Source organism: Mustela erminea, chromosome 1, assembly GCF_009829155.1.
Source record: "Mustela erminea isolate mMusErm1 chromosome 1, mMusErm1.Pri, whole genome shotgun sequence".
Taxonomy (NCBI): domain Eukaryota; kingdom Metazoa; phylum Chordata; class Mammalia; order Carnivora; family Mustelidae; genus Mustela; species Mustela erminea.
In genome coordinates, this window is record NC_045614.1 from 16,834,789 (window position 1) to 16,849,394 (window position 14,606).

Genomic DNA, 14,606 nt, shown 5'->3' on the forward strand with positions numbered 1-14,606 from the left:
TGTGATGTCTGTCAAGTAAATAAATGAAATCTTAAAAAAAAAAAAATCGTCTTCTGCTACTCTATATTTTACAGGTGGGTAAAAGGCGAAGTGATTTTCCCAAGATTATGTGGTGCGTTAGTAAAAGAGCTGGCCTTGCTAACCTGGCTCCCTGAGTCCCAGGGCTGATAAGCTTCAAGAAGAGACTGGAATGTGCGTGCATGTATGCACGTTTACACAATACAGACACGGCAGATAGAGGAAGATGCAAAACATCTGCCAATATCCCCAGAAAGACTCTGTAGTATTCAAAGATAGGCTGGGATGGTGGAATGATTTGGAGTGTATCAATAAGGAAAACAAACTAGAGAACAAAATTTAGATCATGAGGACATGAAGGTGTTGAACGATCTGTGAACTCACTGAAGACTAGCGCCAAGAACTTTAATTTTAGGAAAGAATTGGAAAGTTCTTTAAAATTCCAAGAAGTGTTATTACATGATCAAAAGTTACTCTGGTAACACATACTGCTACCGAGAAGGAGGGTGGGAAAGGCTAGGCAACGTGCTGTCCCTAGGAATCAGGACTCGGGAAATGGGAATTATGTAAACCTACACCCGCCACAACACAGCATCTCTGAGCATGTTTCCTTCCCATTCAGGAGCAGTGAGAGATTCAAGAGATGCATTGAGGCAGGAAGGAAGGGAGGCAAAGAAGCAAAGACAGGAACTGATTTCTGCAGCTTACTGTTAGCCATTATCATTCAGTTACTCTAAACTTGGGGCACCTGGGTGGCTCAATGGGTTAAGCCTCTGCCTTCAGCTCCGGTCATGATCCCGGGATCCTGGGATCGAGCCCCACATCAGGCTCTCTGCTCGGCGGGGAGCCTGCTTCCTCCTCTCTCTGCCTGCCTCTCTGCCTACTTGTGATCTCTCTCTGTGTCAAATAAATAAATAAAATCTTAAAAAAAAAAAAGTTACTCTAAACTGGCGTTTGGCAAGCGCACTTCTTGGTCATTCTAGAAACCTCCAGTCAAGAAATGTGGTGTGGTTCTTGCTGGTGATTAAAATGCACTAGTCGATGATTTCACCTAAGTGTCTCTGCCCCTCAATGTCAGACGTCTGAAAAATGGGTGTAATAATAAGCTTTTGGGAACAGAACCTTTTTCTCCTAGGAATGACATTTTATTCATATTGCTGTAATGCTCATACATATATCCCACTATGGAAATTCCTTTTCCAAATTATGAATCAGTCCCTATGTATCACGTAAAATTTTCAAATATCTATGATATTGCCACTAGGACGCCTTATAATCTTGCTGCATTTTTACACATACATGAATAAATTAAATAGTATCTCTACACACATTATATTCCAATAATATATTGGTATGGGATATTATATGACATGAAATAATGATGTATCGGTGCAATACTTTTTCCTTTGTTTAGGAAGGAAATGTAGCACCAATACAGAGTTTTTGCACAAAAGACTGGTTTTATTAAAATAAATTTTACATAGGTCATGGACAATTTATGTGAAAGCCCCTATTTGCCCCTTTTGAAGAGTCATTTTCCATTTGGCTAAATATAATGTATACATTGGCATGAAATGAAATTTCAAAATCATTTAAGTAATACAACTAATAAATTTCAATGCCATTTTTGAAGACTTGAAAGAATACAATTGTTTGAGGTTCAGCTGAAGTGATTTCTCATCTTCCCACTCTTTTCATCTCTTAACCTACTTCTCAGAGTTTGTTTATAACTTGAGGCAATCCTCTGCTGAAGCACTACCATATGGTTTTAGAATGCTCTGCTTGGTTTGCATCTGCTGAGGACAAAACACTGGGAATTATGATTAAATCTACCAAGACAAAATATGGAGGGTGTCAATAGTGGCCCCTTTGGGGCAGATTGTTGTTCAGATAAAAGAAAAAAAACACCCTTCGTTTCTTTCCCCAAAACCCAACTGTCTGGACTTATGTGTCCAATATGGCACCCCCCTGTGGCAATCCAAATTTAAATTTAATTAAAAATCCTTAATTAGGGGCACCTGGGTGGCTCAGAGGGTTAAAGCCTTTGCCTTCGGCTCAGGTCATGATCCTGGGGTCCTGAGATCGAGCTCCGCATCGGGCTCTCCGCTCAGCAGGGAGCCTGCTTCCCTTCCTCTCTCTCTCTTTGCCTGCCTCTCTGCCTACTTGTGATCTCTGTCTGTCAAATAAATAAATAAAATCTAAAAAAAAAAATCCTTAATTAATTAAAAGTTCTTCAGTTATATCAGTCATTATCCAATTAGTCAAAAAGCATGTGTGTCTGGTGGTCACTACATTTGGACAGTGCAGATACAGAACATTTCCATCACTGCAGAAAATTCTACTGGATGGCACTGAATTAGGCCATGTGAGAGTCAATTCATATAGGAATAAACGTGAATATATGCACTTTTTCTTTCTTAATCACAGAAGCTGTTTGTTAAGACTTATCTTCTACTTACAATCCTGTTTCCTCTAGCCTAAAACAGTGGTATAAAAATAAATATTTGTACAATTTCTCTCCAAATCAGATGATATGACGTAGGAGTCCAAAGCCCTATCATGACTCCCATCTTTGCCAACAAAAAACAGTCTCATGAGCTCCCTGTGGGCTGCAGCATGATGGCCTGGGCAGAGCCTCCTGTGGCACCTGTCAGGAAGTTTTGCTAGGGCGTCCTCACTGGTACAGACTAGTCATCCCTGCTACCTTGCACAGCCACCTTGGAGGAGGGGTCCCTGAGGGTGCTGTCTCTGCTCTCTGTTCTAAGGTGCGTCCTGAGACCCATGAAGTACCCACTCAGGATAAGAAGACTATCCATGTAGATCATGTAAGTCTTCCCAGGACCAGCCAGAACCACAGTGCCTCTGTGAGGACCACCAGCGCACCATCTGAGTGTCCTGTGCCCAATACAAGAGCAGACAATCCAGCCCTTCTTTCTACCTTCAATGCCCAAATTATACTTAAAGTGTTTCCTAAGACCCTACACTTAGAAAATACAATTAAAACATATGAAAATAGCAGTTTGTATTAACCCAAGGGAAGCTTTTCTCAATAAAAGAAATAATTCATTAAAACTCTTTCAAAATAAAATCTCATTTGGCTAGTCCCATATAAATGCTCTTTTTACAACCCCTTTATCCCTGGATTCCTAAAAACAGTGCAATCAACTTCAGATTTTGGTCTCTAGGTTTTAATTTAAAAAAATAACACATTTTCTAAAATATTAAAGGTGCATTATTTGGGGAAAAAAAGTATATGTAAATGAACCTTTATATATAAACCCATTTATCAATTCTCCAGTCCACTGAAAGAAGTATTCACAAATGTGAAATCTGAAAATCATTTTTCCTAACTAGGACTGTGGTTTCTAGACTTTGTCCTTAAGCGCAAACTATTATTCGAGGACACCAAGATTTATAGCTCAGCAGCACAGGGAGATTCTGAAGTCTTCTGATGGATTGTATCAAAGCTGAAGGCTAAAAGATACTTTGGTGGTATAGCTGGGAACAGATTCTGTAACAAAAGAAACAAAGATACTCAACCATTCCCCATTTTACCACAAAGTGTAGCTACAAACCATTGCTCATGCTAACCAACAAATTACTATCCTTCCCAGGTCAAAATATGGAGGTGAATGGATTTATCTATCACCATTAAGTCAGCTTTCACAAATGTTTAGTCATGCTTTAGAAATATTTAGATCTGGGGCACCTGGGTTCATCAGATCATGGTCTCGGGGTCCAGGGATCAAGCCCTGAATCGGGCTCACTGCTCAGCGGGGAACCTGCTTCTCCCTCTAGCTCTACTGGTTCCCCTGCTTGTGCTATCCCACTCTCTCAATCAAGTAAATAAATAAAATCTTAAAAAAAAAAAAGGGGGGGGGTGGCTGGGTGGCTCAGTGGGTTAAAGCCTCTGCCTTCAGCTCAGGTCATGATCCCGGGGTCCGGGAATCGAGCCCAGCATCAGGCTCTCTGCTCGGTAGGGAGCCTGCTTCCCCGCCTCTCTCTCTCTGCCTGCCTCTCTGTCTACTTGTGATCTCTGTCTGTCAAATAAATAAAATCTTAAAAAAAAAAAAAAGAAATATTTAGATAGAATTATTAACCCTCATTCTTTCGCAATCTTTCCAACAAACTGACACAGCTACATCAGAATCTGAGAAACTGTATAACCCTAAAAATAATAAAAATTGACTAAAACAGAAATAGATGGCCAAGGACCTGAGATAGCAGGTAAGACCCCAGGTGGAAGGGGAAAAGGTTTACAAGCAAAGCTTGCACTATTCCTAAACTGAGCATGATCTTAGTAAGTACCCTTTTACTCAGTCTTGCTCTTCCCACTGGTTACTGCCCACTCTCCCTTCATAGCCAAATTTTGTCAAAGGATGGTCTATACCAGTGCCTCTCAAGGTGAGGCTCCCAGACCCAAGGCACCAACATCACCCAGGACCTTGTTAGAAATGCACATTCTTGGTCCTACCCCAGAGGTGTTGAGTCAAAATCTCTGAGGGTGGGGCCTGCAAGTGATTCTTAGGGTTGCTGATGCTTGAGGACCAGCAAAGGGTTTCACTTGCTCATCATTCTTATATCACATGAGTTTGGAGGTCAGCATAACTCACTAAAGCTACTTTTTTCCACTTAGCTATGGATTCTGGCTAAAACCAGCTGAGTACATTGAAAAGAAATAAAATTAAATTAAATTAAAATTAAAATAAAAAACTAGCTGAGTATTGGCAATAGCATATGAACCAATATGAATATATGGAAGACAGAATTACAATTATTTAGAAATAAGTGAATGAATTCAAAAGCTATTATCACTAAAGTTAACCTTACAAAGCAAATTATTTTATCACTGACCAACAGATCCAAAGCTAACTACCTATTTTCTCTAATTCTTTCGTGTATTTTTAAGTAATAACTCAAAAATGTAATTATGAATAAATCTATAAAATACAACAATAAAGGTTTTCACAAGAGGAAACTTGTGCAACCCAAAAATAAATTTTGACAAAATCAATGTTTCTGCTATTTGTTTCATGTTTCATATAAATTTCTCATTTATTTCACATTATTTCAGCTTTCAAGATTGGGGATAGACAAATGGATTAGAGGTAACTGCAAAGAGATTTAATAATTTAGTTTAAAAAAAATTTTTAATTTGTCAAATAAATGGTATTTTTCATTCCTCTCATGAAACCCCTGAATATCTGAATGTGACCGATCATCCTTAGTCTATGAATGGGCAGCCATACCAAGGAAGGAGGTGGTGATTAGAAGAACAAAGGGTGACTTATGCCTTCTTCCTGTGTTTGTGTACTTGCAGCTGAAGGAAGGGCTTCTACCTTCTAGGACGCTTAGGAAACAGCCCCTGGGGAAATCTCTTCCCACCCTTTCCTGAGTCCTGTGACCTCCCCGTGCTCCTCTGTATTATCACCACCCTGTGGAAAACCAAAGCTAAAGGGATCTAGGTACTTAGTCTGCCACCGTTTTTTCCTTCGGTGATTTTTCATACAATTGGACCTTGATTTATGTAAGAAACACCTTTTGCTAAAGTTGCATTTAAATGGATTTTGAAATGGAATCTTATTTTCCCATTAACTGAGATACTCTTTTGTCAATGCCATTTTGTTAAAAACTCATGTATAGTCAGTAAGGCAACGTCTCAAGCCTATGTTTCCAGGCCTCTCTGTCAAATAGTTGATGATGTATCAAGTATTCAAGTACACTAGAAAAAATTTGATATTTAAAGAAAAAATTATGTGTGTGTATATATACATATATAATATAATTTACATATATATGTAATTATATAAATGTATATAAATATTATAAATTATATAAATATATAATTTCTATAAATATATATGGTACGTGGAAAAATAACCAATTAACCAACTAGCTTTTTAGCATTATGGGTTCATGTTGCTTGAGTACATGGAACTCCATATATTCATTTAAATGAATTTTATTTTTTTTAAGATCTTATGTATGTATGTATGTATGTATGTATTTGAGAGAGAGTGAGCCAGGGGAGGGGCAGAGAGAGAGAGTTAAGCAGACTCTGCACTGAGCACGGAGCCCAATTGCAGGGCTTGATATCAGAACCCCAAGGTCATGACCCCAAGATCTGAACAGAAATCAAAAGTTGGATGCTTAACCGACTGAGGCACCCTGACACCCCTAAAATAATTTTAAATATGATTAGCATACCTCTTTCTTTAACATCTTCAAGATAGGCTTTCAAAAATTCTTTATCAAAGCATTGACGATCGCGTTCACTTTCCATCACTTCAACGCCATCTTGACACTGGGTATTATCAAGAGGATTGTCCATAAGGCTTACAAATCTATTCAAGAAAATACAGACAATATCACTATTTCACCTGTACATGTTTCACCACAGAATTCCTCTTAGAAAAAGTCAACCTCTTACTTATCCTTGAAGGTCACAGAGGACCACTTAATGTTGACGCCACCAGTGGAACTGCCCCATGGAATAATCCAACAAGATTATGGAATCAGTCCTGCTTAGAGGCCTGCTGGAGGACTGAGAGTTACTTAGCCACAGACGGAGGACAGTGGCCCGTCAGAGGCCTTGAGGTGGACATTAACACTTGCTCTCTGTCGGAACGTTCACACTAGATCGTGTCCTACTATGGTTGGTGTTAATCCCAGTGAATGGTATCAGACTCTAAGAAGAGGTGGGGTTAAATTATAAAGAACTCGGATGGTCAGTATCCTTTCAACTGAAAAGATGGATACTCCAACCCAAAAAGAAGCCCAAGGAGAGAAACTAAAATGACAGTTGATCACCTGTCCTCACAGTTTTGAAAGATGTTTTGCTGTGAAAGGCAGTGTAATTATTTCAATTCAAACTTGGAAATCCCTTGAACAGTCTCCAGATGCAAGTGTGGGCCCTGCTGGCTTGGGTGGTATCGTTCTCATTGGTTTGTGGAAGCTCCAGACATGTGGAAGATAAAGCCCATCTGTTCTATTTTTAGCACATATATTTCCCAGTTCATTTTCCTTGTAATTTTATTTAATGTCTAAATGCAGAGAAAGCAAAAAAGTTCTAATGTCTTTGTGGATGGAACCATACAACTTTTCCTTTGCAAGCTCATTTTTTTTTTTTAAGATTTTATTTATTTATTTGAGAAAGAGAGAGACAGAGAAAGAGCATGAGTGAGCAGGGGAGAGGGAGAGGGAGCCCCATGCAGGACTCAATCTCAGCACCTTGAGATTATGACCTGAGCCGAAGGCGGCAGCTTAATCAACTCAGCCACCCAGGTGCCCCCTTTACAAGTTCTTTCCTTGAGTTAATTTTTGTCATCCATCCCTATCCAAAAAAAAAAAAAGCCTATATTTTATCATTCTTTAATGTTTTATCAGAATAATCACTCTAAGTATTTTAAAATTTGCAAGGATACTGTTTTATTTAAAACCACAGTCTCTCACTCACCCTCTGTCTCAGATCCCCCAGAAGCAATCTCTTTCATGGGTCAATCACTATTTTTACTTATCCTACGGGGAATTCTCTTTTGCACAGGACTAATACTTCACTGTTGTTTAATCAAGCAGAGGTATTCCTTTCCTTCTCTTCCGTTCCCCAACCCTATCACCTCCCAATTTTTATGATCTATATTTTCACTTTTTCAACATCCCATTATGAAGATTTTCCAACATTTAGGAAAGTAAAAAAAAAAAAAAAAAAAAATGCTACAGTGAACACCCCTGTCCCCACCAACTAAGATTTTACTGCAGCTGTTTTAGGACACAACCAGCCATTTATCCACCTCTCGATCTACTCATCAAGCCATCTTATTCTCTGATGCATTCAAAGCACTCACAAACATCATGTACTTTCACTTTCATACCGTTAACACCAACACCATCCGCATTCTGTTCTGAAACCATATTTAACATTTCTATCTTGCCTGCAGGTTGATTCCAAAATTGAAAAATTCGTGTCTTTGTGACAAGTATCTGGAAAGAGTCAGTGATGCCTTCACGTTTGAGGCTGAGACCCCAGCATGTTGGCTGGGCACCCACACATGCAAACTGGTTTTGCCCCAGCGCCAGCCCACCATGGGTGAACATGGGGACAAGCAGTTGCCAGTCCCCTGGGAAGTCTCCGAACACGAAACTCTGGGGTTTTTCCCCAGGGCCACCCTAGAGGACACCTCAGGCTTTTTGGTCAGATGCTGAGTGGTCTGTGCAGTGGAACTGAGGAGGAGATTAGAAGGCGGGGGATCGTCTGTGTATATGAAATTGTCCTTTTGTTTTTTAGTATCCTGCCTCGATCTGCCCCAGCCTGGACCTAGAATTTCTGACCACACGCTTCTTCAGAGTTCTCCAGGGCCAATGGGCTTAATTTCTTGATTTCGTCTCTGAACCTGCTCCATTCTATTTTTATCAGTGACCACTGTTCCGTCTGCTGTATGTCTCCCAAAGTGTGTGGCATCTCTCATTTTGTGAAGGCATTCCCTTGCTTTCTCCATCATGGGGGCTTATAGGTTTTATTTTATTCCTCATCTCAATAGGATCTCAAGAGGGATAAGTGTAGATTGACACAAGGTCAATCTACCATCATTAACATGGCATTTCTTGTTCTTTTTATATCTAATCTCTGGGTTATTCTAGATGTCTCCCTATATGACACACAGCAAAAATATGGCTATAGGCCATAAGCTTTCTGATGTTGTCAAGGGAAGAATGGGCTTTGTCTTTCCCTAATTATCCAACTTCCTTAAAGGTGTATTAAGTCACTCAGACCTTCCCCACTGGTTTATGAAAATCCCTGTATCACAGATTAGGATCACTTTCAGTACGACCCGCTTTGTTCTAATAATTCATCTACAAATCATTGCCTAGCACCGCCTCATTTTGAGTCTTATACATTTAAACATATTGTCATTCTCCGTAAGGCAAATTCTGATCTGTTACTCTTGTTTTCCAAAATTATCGTGGCTGTTCTTAACTTTTTGCCTTTCAGATATACTTTCCAATCAGTTGTTCAAGCTCCAAAAAAAGAAATCCCGCTGGAGTTATGGTTGGAATTACATTACACTGATGTATAATTTTTGGAAGAAATCACATCTTTTAATGCCTTTTCATCCAGAAAAGACAAAGTATGTCTTTCCAAATACTCAACACCTCTTTGACCTCCTTGCATCCGAAAGACATTCCTAGGACAGCCAAGAGCAGCGGGAGACCCATTCCAGTGGAAGGAATATGGTGGGCCAGTGGGGAGAAGATGTCATATCCCTGTTCATCTTGTGCTTACACAGGAATGAATTTAGTCTCTCTCTTTGCAATAGTTCACTTCTCTATTTTTGTCTGCTATGCATCTTGCTGCCAGGATCAGAAGATGAGGAAGAGTTATGATGAGGTGAGCACTTATCACTGAAAGAACGGGACATTTCTGGGAAATCACCCCTGGAGTCATGGTTTTAGCAAACACCTAATGTTTAAGGCAGACGAGTCCCTGGACACAGGATGGAGGGGGCTCTCACTGGAGCAGCAGCATGTCAAGGTGGCCTGGAGTCAGCTTCAGGGGAGGGAGGGTGCTATGGCTTTTCAAGCTCCCTTCCAAGGTAAGAAAGACTGTTCAATGTCTCAGGCCAGATGAGAAGCTGTATCACATTTGCTGGGATGGTTTTTCTTAGTTTGGGGCGGTTTACAGGTTCCTTTAAGGAAACCCAAAAAGGGTAAGACAACCAGGGAGCCCTGGGCGTGTGTTTTTTCACACTTCAAACAGCAGTAGCATTTGTCCAGAAATCCTCTGAGATCTACTTCCTCGTGCCATTGGCCAACAACTTCAAAATCCTGTACAAAGGCCTCGGAACGTCTGAGAACCAGGATCAGGTCATCTAAGTGCAAGAACCATCCTATCTGGTTCCTGAGACAGGTGAGCGCCCAGGCTGCAGGTTCTCCTTACCTTGTGTGTGAAAGTCTCTATGTGGGAATCTACTCACTTTAAAGGTGTGGATGAGTCACACAGGGCAGTCGGGAACTCCACCAAATGGTCCCCACTGACGACTAGCAAGGTGAGCTTCTTTAGGTTAAGCAAGGCATAAGGAAGATAGGTCAGCTTGTTCTTATACAAGAGAAAAGTCTGCAGTTCTTCTAGCCTAAGAAAAAGTAAAGGGGATAAGGGAATTAGATAAGGATTAACCTCATAGTGGAAAAAAAAACCAAAGTAAATGGCAAATAAATTCTGATACGAAATCCCTACATAGTTTATTTTATATATGTGACCCTTACGAGGATAAGCGGACTTTAGAATTAGGACCTGACCCTCAGTACATCTCTCCAAGTGTCTGACCTGACCCTCTCCAAGGGGTCAGGAAAGGATGGGAAAGGAACTATACTGGAACTGGGGCCAAGGATGAACAGATCTGGGCCACATATTTCCTGGTATATATCTTGAAAGGCCAATATTCCTCCCCTATCATATCTTCTAAATTTAAAATGGAAAGAAATCTGTCAAATGAAAAGGAAATGAGCAAAATGTACTCTGGATTTGTTTTATTTGTTTTCCGTTTTATTCTAACTCGGCTATTCCCCCCTGCCCCCGGCCCCGACCCAATTTTCTCCTTGCATGCATTTCCAAAATCTTGACTGAGCCTACAAATATTTCACAGAGTTTGACTCGTGTTTCAGACTAAAACGATTCCCACTTAGTCTCCCAAAACTGGAAAGCACGGATATACATCACACGTACCAGGAGTAGAAAAAGGACATGTAAGTGACCTTGGGAACTAAGTCAGTTTGGCTTCTGGGTCATGACAACTTACTTATTATGCACTATCTTTATAAAGGAGATTCTGGATCCCAAAAGGTCAGATATTTTGTTTCATTCACTATTTTAAACTCTGGGCCTGCCATACAGGAGCCTAGTATCATTGGTGGAATGAATGAATGAATGAAATGAGTGAATGAATGGATCTTACATGCTCAGTGTAATTTTTTTTTTAAGTAAGCTCTGTGCTCATCGTGGGGCTTGAACTCACCACCCCACGATCAGGAGTCTCATGCCCTATTGACTGAGCCAGCCAGAGAGCCCAGTCCAATTATTTTTTAAGCACAAAATACAATGATATGATTGGAAAAACTTTACCAATCATATCGATTTGCTTGAAAGATCATGTGTGATAAATCAATAAATGAAACCAATAAAAATTACCCTCACTGGCATTCTAAACAGAGTTTAGAAATGTTCCTCTTCCGTATGTAACATATATATAAAGACATAGAGTGATACGTTTCTATTCCATATATAATAAAGATACTTTGCTATGTCTACGGGGTAAAGTTAATGATGTCATTCTGTTGAGGACTCAAGGAAATTAAAAGACAACGGAGACAACCAAGACAACAGAGATGTGTTCAAATGCACATACATACGCACGCACACTTACAAGGCTGGAAACTGGAAACTGTCTCATTATCTAAAGAACGAAACTCATTTCCCAGAAACAATAAACTCTTGGAAAATACACTGATTTCAAAGACCATTCGTGTTATGCCTGTTTAAAACGTTAAAACGGCGGTTAAGGCATTAGTAACTAATTCATACACCTCACCTTCAGAATGCAAGTAGCTACCTGTCTATATCTTGGGGCAGGTCATTCAGGATATTGTTGCTGATATCCAACCACTGCAAATTACACATCCTCAGGACACAGATCGGGACACTGGCAAACTTGTTTGCTGAGATATCTACAAACGTAACTTGCTTCAAGTTACTTAACTAGAAAGGAATAACAACATATTCTAATTACTTTTGTAAGTGCAGGTATGTTCAACTAATAATTTCCAGGTGATATTTCTTCCCAAAGGCCCTTCTAAGAATATACACAACACAGATCAGGAGAATATACATTTTGGGGCACTGACGATGTGCTCCATGACGGGCAGCAGCACACCGGGGATGCCTACCAGGAGTTCACACTTCTGAAAATAAGCAATGCCATCTAATGTAGCAAGAACTAACGTGAAGAAGTTTTCAACTGGGTGCATTCAGCGGCACAGACATAAGGGGCTAATGTCCCAATGTCACAGTATAGGGTAAGGGAAAAGGTCAAGAAAGATCTCACGGAGAATGGAGTTTTTGCACTGGGTCCTGAGGTTTTCCCCAAAAGGGAAGAGAGAGAAGGGAACTCCAGGTAGGGAGCAGCAAGCATGTGCAAAGTCACAGAAAACAAAAAGCACAAGCCTTAAAAAATAGAATGACTTGAAGACGGCCACAAGGAGTTTTGGCAGATTTTTTGTTTTTTTTTTTTTAAGATTTTATTTATTTATTTGACAGAGAGCGATACGGCGAGAGAGGGAACCCAAGCAGGGGGAGTGGGAGAGGGAGAAGCAGGCTTCCTGCTAAGCAGGGAGCCCCGTGTGGGGCTCAATCCTAGGACCCTGGGCTCACGACCTAAGCCAAAGGCAGACGCCCAACAGACTGAGCCACCCAGGCACCCTAGAGTTTTGGAAAATCTTAAAAAGACTCACATTTGAGCTCATGCAGGGATAGAGCAAGCAATCAGAAATCTCTACTCTTTAGGTCTCTTCTCTATAATTTGTGTTTTAATATGGTAACTGGATACATTGGGACATATTTTTTTTATTTCAAATGCAAATCTATGAATATTGAATGAAGTAGGAAATGGGTCTCATGTTTGGATTTTTTTTTGTAAGTTGGGTCATGGCCATGACCTATAGAAGGAGCTACCTTTTACTGACTTATTTTCAGAGTCCACTGATAACACCTGGGCTGCCCTTCAGAACACATTTTCAAAACTGTTATGCAATATGCAATATGGAGCCAGGTGAACCAACAGAAGGAATGAATGAAATCTACAAAAGAAGAAGCAGTAGGCTTATACCTCTCTTTATCTTAATAGAATACCTAATTCCCTGTTGCTACATTTGCTTTAGTGACTCACAGGTCAAACTCACCCCTTTGAATGGGCACATTCTAATTTTGCTCTTGTTTTGAATTTCTAAAAATGAATGTGAAGACAGTAATGGGACAGTAAATAAGCATCAGAAAAGATGTTTGGGGTGCCCATAATTCAGTCTAAAGTCTCTGACCATGTTGCCAGTGTTCTCAGATCAGCAGAAAAATCAAGACTGAATTAACATCAGTCTCTTGTCTTCCTCCTTTTTACAATAAATGTAGAAGGTACATTTTTTTAGACTGTAAAAAAAAAAGTAAGTTCTTTCCCTTTTTTTTTTTTAGATTTATTTATTTGACACAGAGAGAGACAACACACAAGCAGGCGGAGCAGCAGACAAAGGGAGAGGGAGAAACAGGCTCCTTGCTGAGCAGAGCGCCCAAAGTGAGGCTCGATCCCAGGATTCAGGGATCATGACGTGAGCCGGAGGCAGATGCTTAACCGACTGAGCCACCCAGGTGCCCCAAGTTCTTTCCTTTAAATATCCTCAATAAGTTAAGACTTCTATGAAAATTAGAATAAGGAAAATCACATCGGCATCAAACTAGCAAGAAGACAAATGCCTGGGAAATCCAGGCATTTGTAATTCCCCACTAGCTACTTTCATCAAGGGCAAAACAAAACACTCATAAATTCTTTGGAAAGGTAGTTACAGTCTACGGCCATACCACCCTGAATGCGCCCGATCTCGTCTGCTCTTCGAAGCTAAGCAGGGTCGGGCCTGGTTAGTACTTGGATGGGAATTTGTCTGAAAATTCCAGTGCTGTCCAGATAAAAATCTGACATTCAGTCAGAATAAATACAACACTCATTTACACAGAAGTTTCATTACCTTTACCTTTGCCTCAAAATTCCTGCTAGTTCCCTCCACGGGTCATTCATTCTATTTGCGGGTCTGTTTGAACTTGAATTCAGGATTGTGTCAATTATTTGTGTGAAAGGCAACTCATGAAGACAGGCACAATCATGCGAATACATAGAACCCTACTGAACAGTACACTTAAAAATGGTCACAGTGGTAAATGTAACGTTATGTTTTTAACAAAAAAAAAAAAAAAAAGTTTTAATGCCAGCATTTGGATATGGCATCCAGGCAAATGGTGCTTTCCAGAGTCTGTAGAGACCAGAACCTTGGGTGCTGTGTGTTTCCTTTGGATACATACAAGTTGAACACATAAGGCTGAGACAACGTGTCTTCAGCTACAGAGTTTCTATTTATCTTGAATAAACCCTAGTTTGGACAGGTGGCTGAACTTTATGTCCAGTGAGAACCATTCAGTCTGAAAATAGTGAAGTTATATATAAAGAGAGTCAGTGAGCTATTAAGACAGAGCCAACTGGGGAAGTATAACAAGTACAGTGCATTTACAGAATCCCATTCAAAGCAAAGAGCCTAAAAATCTCTATCCCGGGTACATTTGCTCCCACCTATGTCAATAAAGGGGAGTCAACAGGACATTACTGTTTGCCAGGAAAAAAACAAACCCCACCTGTGGTTGCCTAGGGCTGCCTAATCCGCCAACTCATGCAGATTAACTGCAAACAGAGAGACAGAATTTTGAGGGAATGACAGAAATATCCTAAATGTGAATTATGGTGAATTGTACACTTAATGACTGAATCTGGGCCTCTATAAATTAT

At 40.2% G+C, this 14,606-nt stretch overlaps 1 protein-coding gene across 2 annotated transcripts in view; it reads right to left on the reverse strand.

Moving 5' to 3' along the window:
- Positions 1 to 2,170: 2,170 nt before the first annotated feature.
- LRRC2 (leucine rich repeat containing 2) overlaps positions 2,171 to 14,606 on the reverse strand; it is a 41,593-nt gene continuing 29,157 nt past the window's right edge. For both annotated transcript variants that reach the window (XM_032317744.1, XM_032317733.1), the window contains exons 6-9: positions 11,622 to 11,767; positions 9,990 to 10,145; positions 6,226 to 6,362; positions 2,171 to 3,529 (exon numbers count right to left, since the gene is read on the reverse strand). In XM_032317744.1, the coding sequence (XP_032173635.1) occupies positions 3,480 to 3,529; positions 6,226 to 6,362; positions 9,990 to 10,145; positions 11,622 to 11,767 (489 nt within the window). In that variant the 3' untranslated portion in view covers positions 2,171 to 3,479. The remainder of the gene's footprint in view (positions 3,530 to 6,225; positions 6,363 to 9,989; positions 10,146 to 11,621; positions 11,768 to 14,606) is intronic.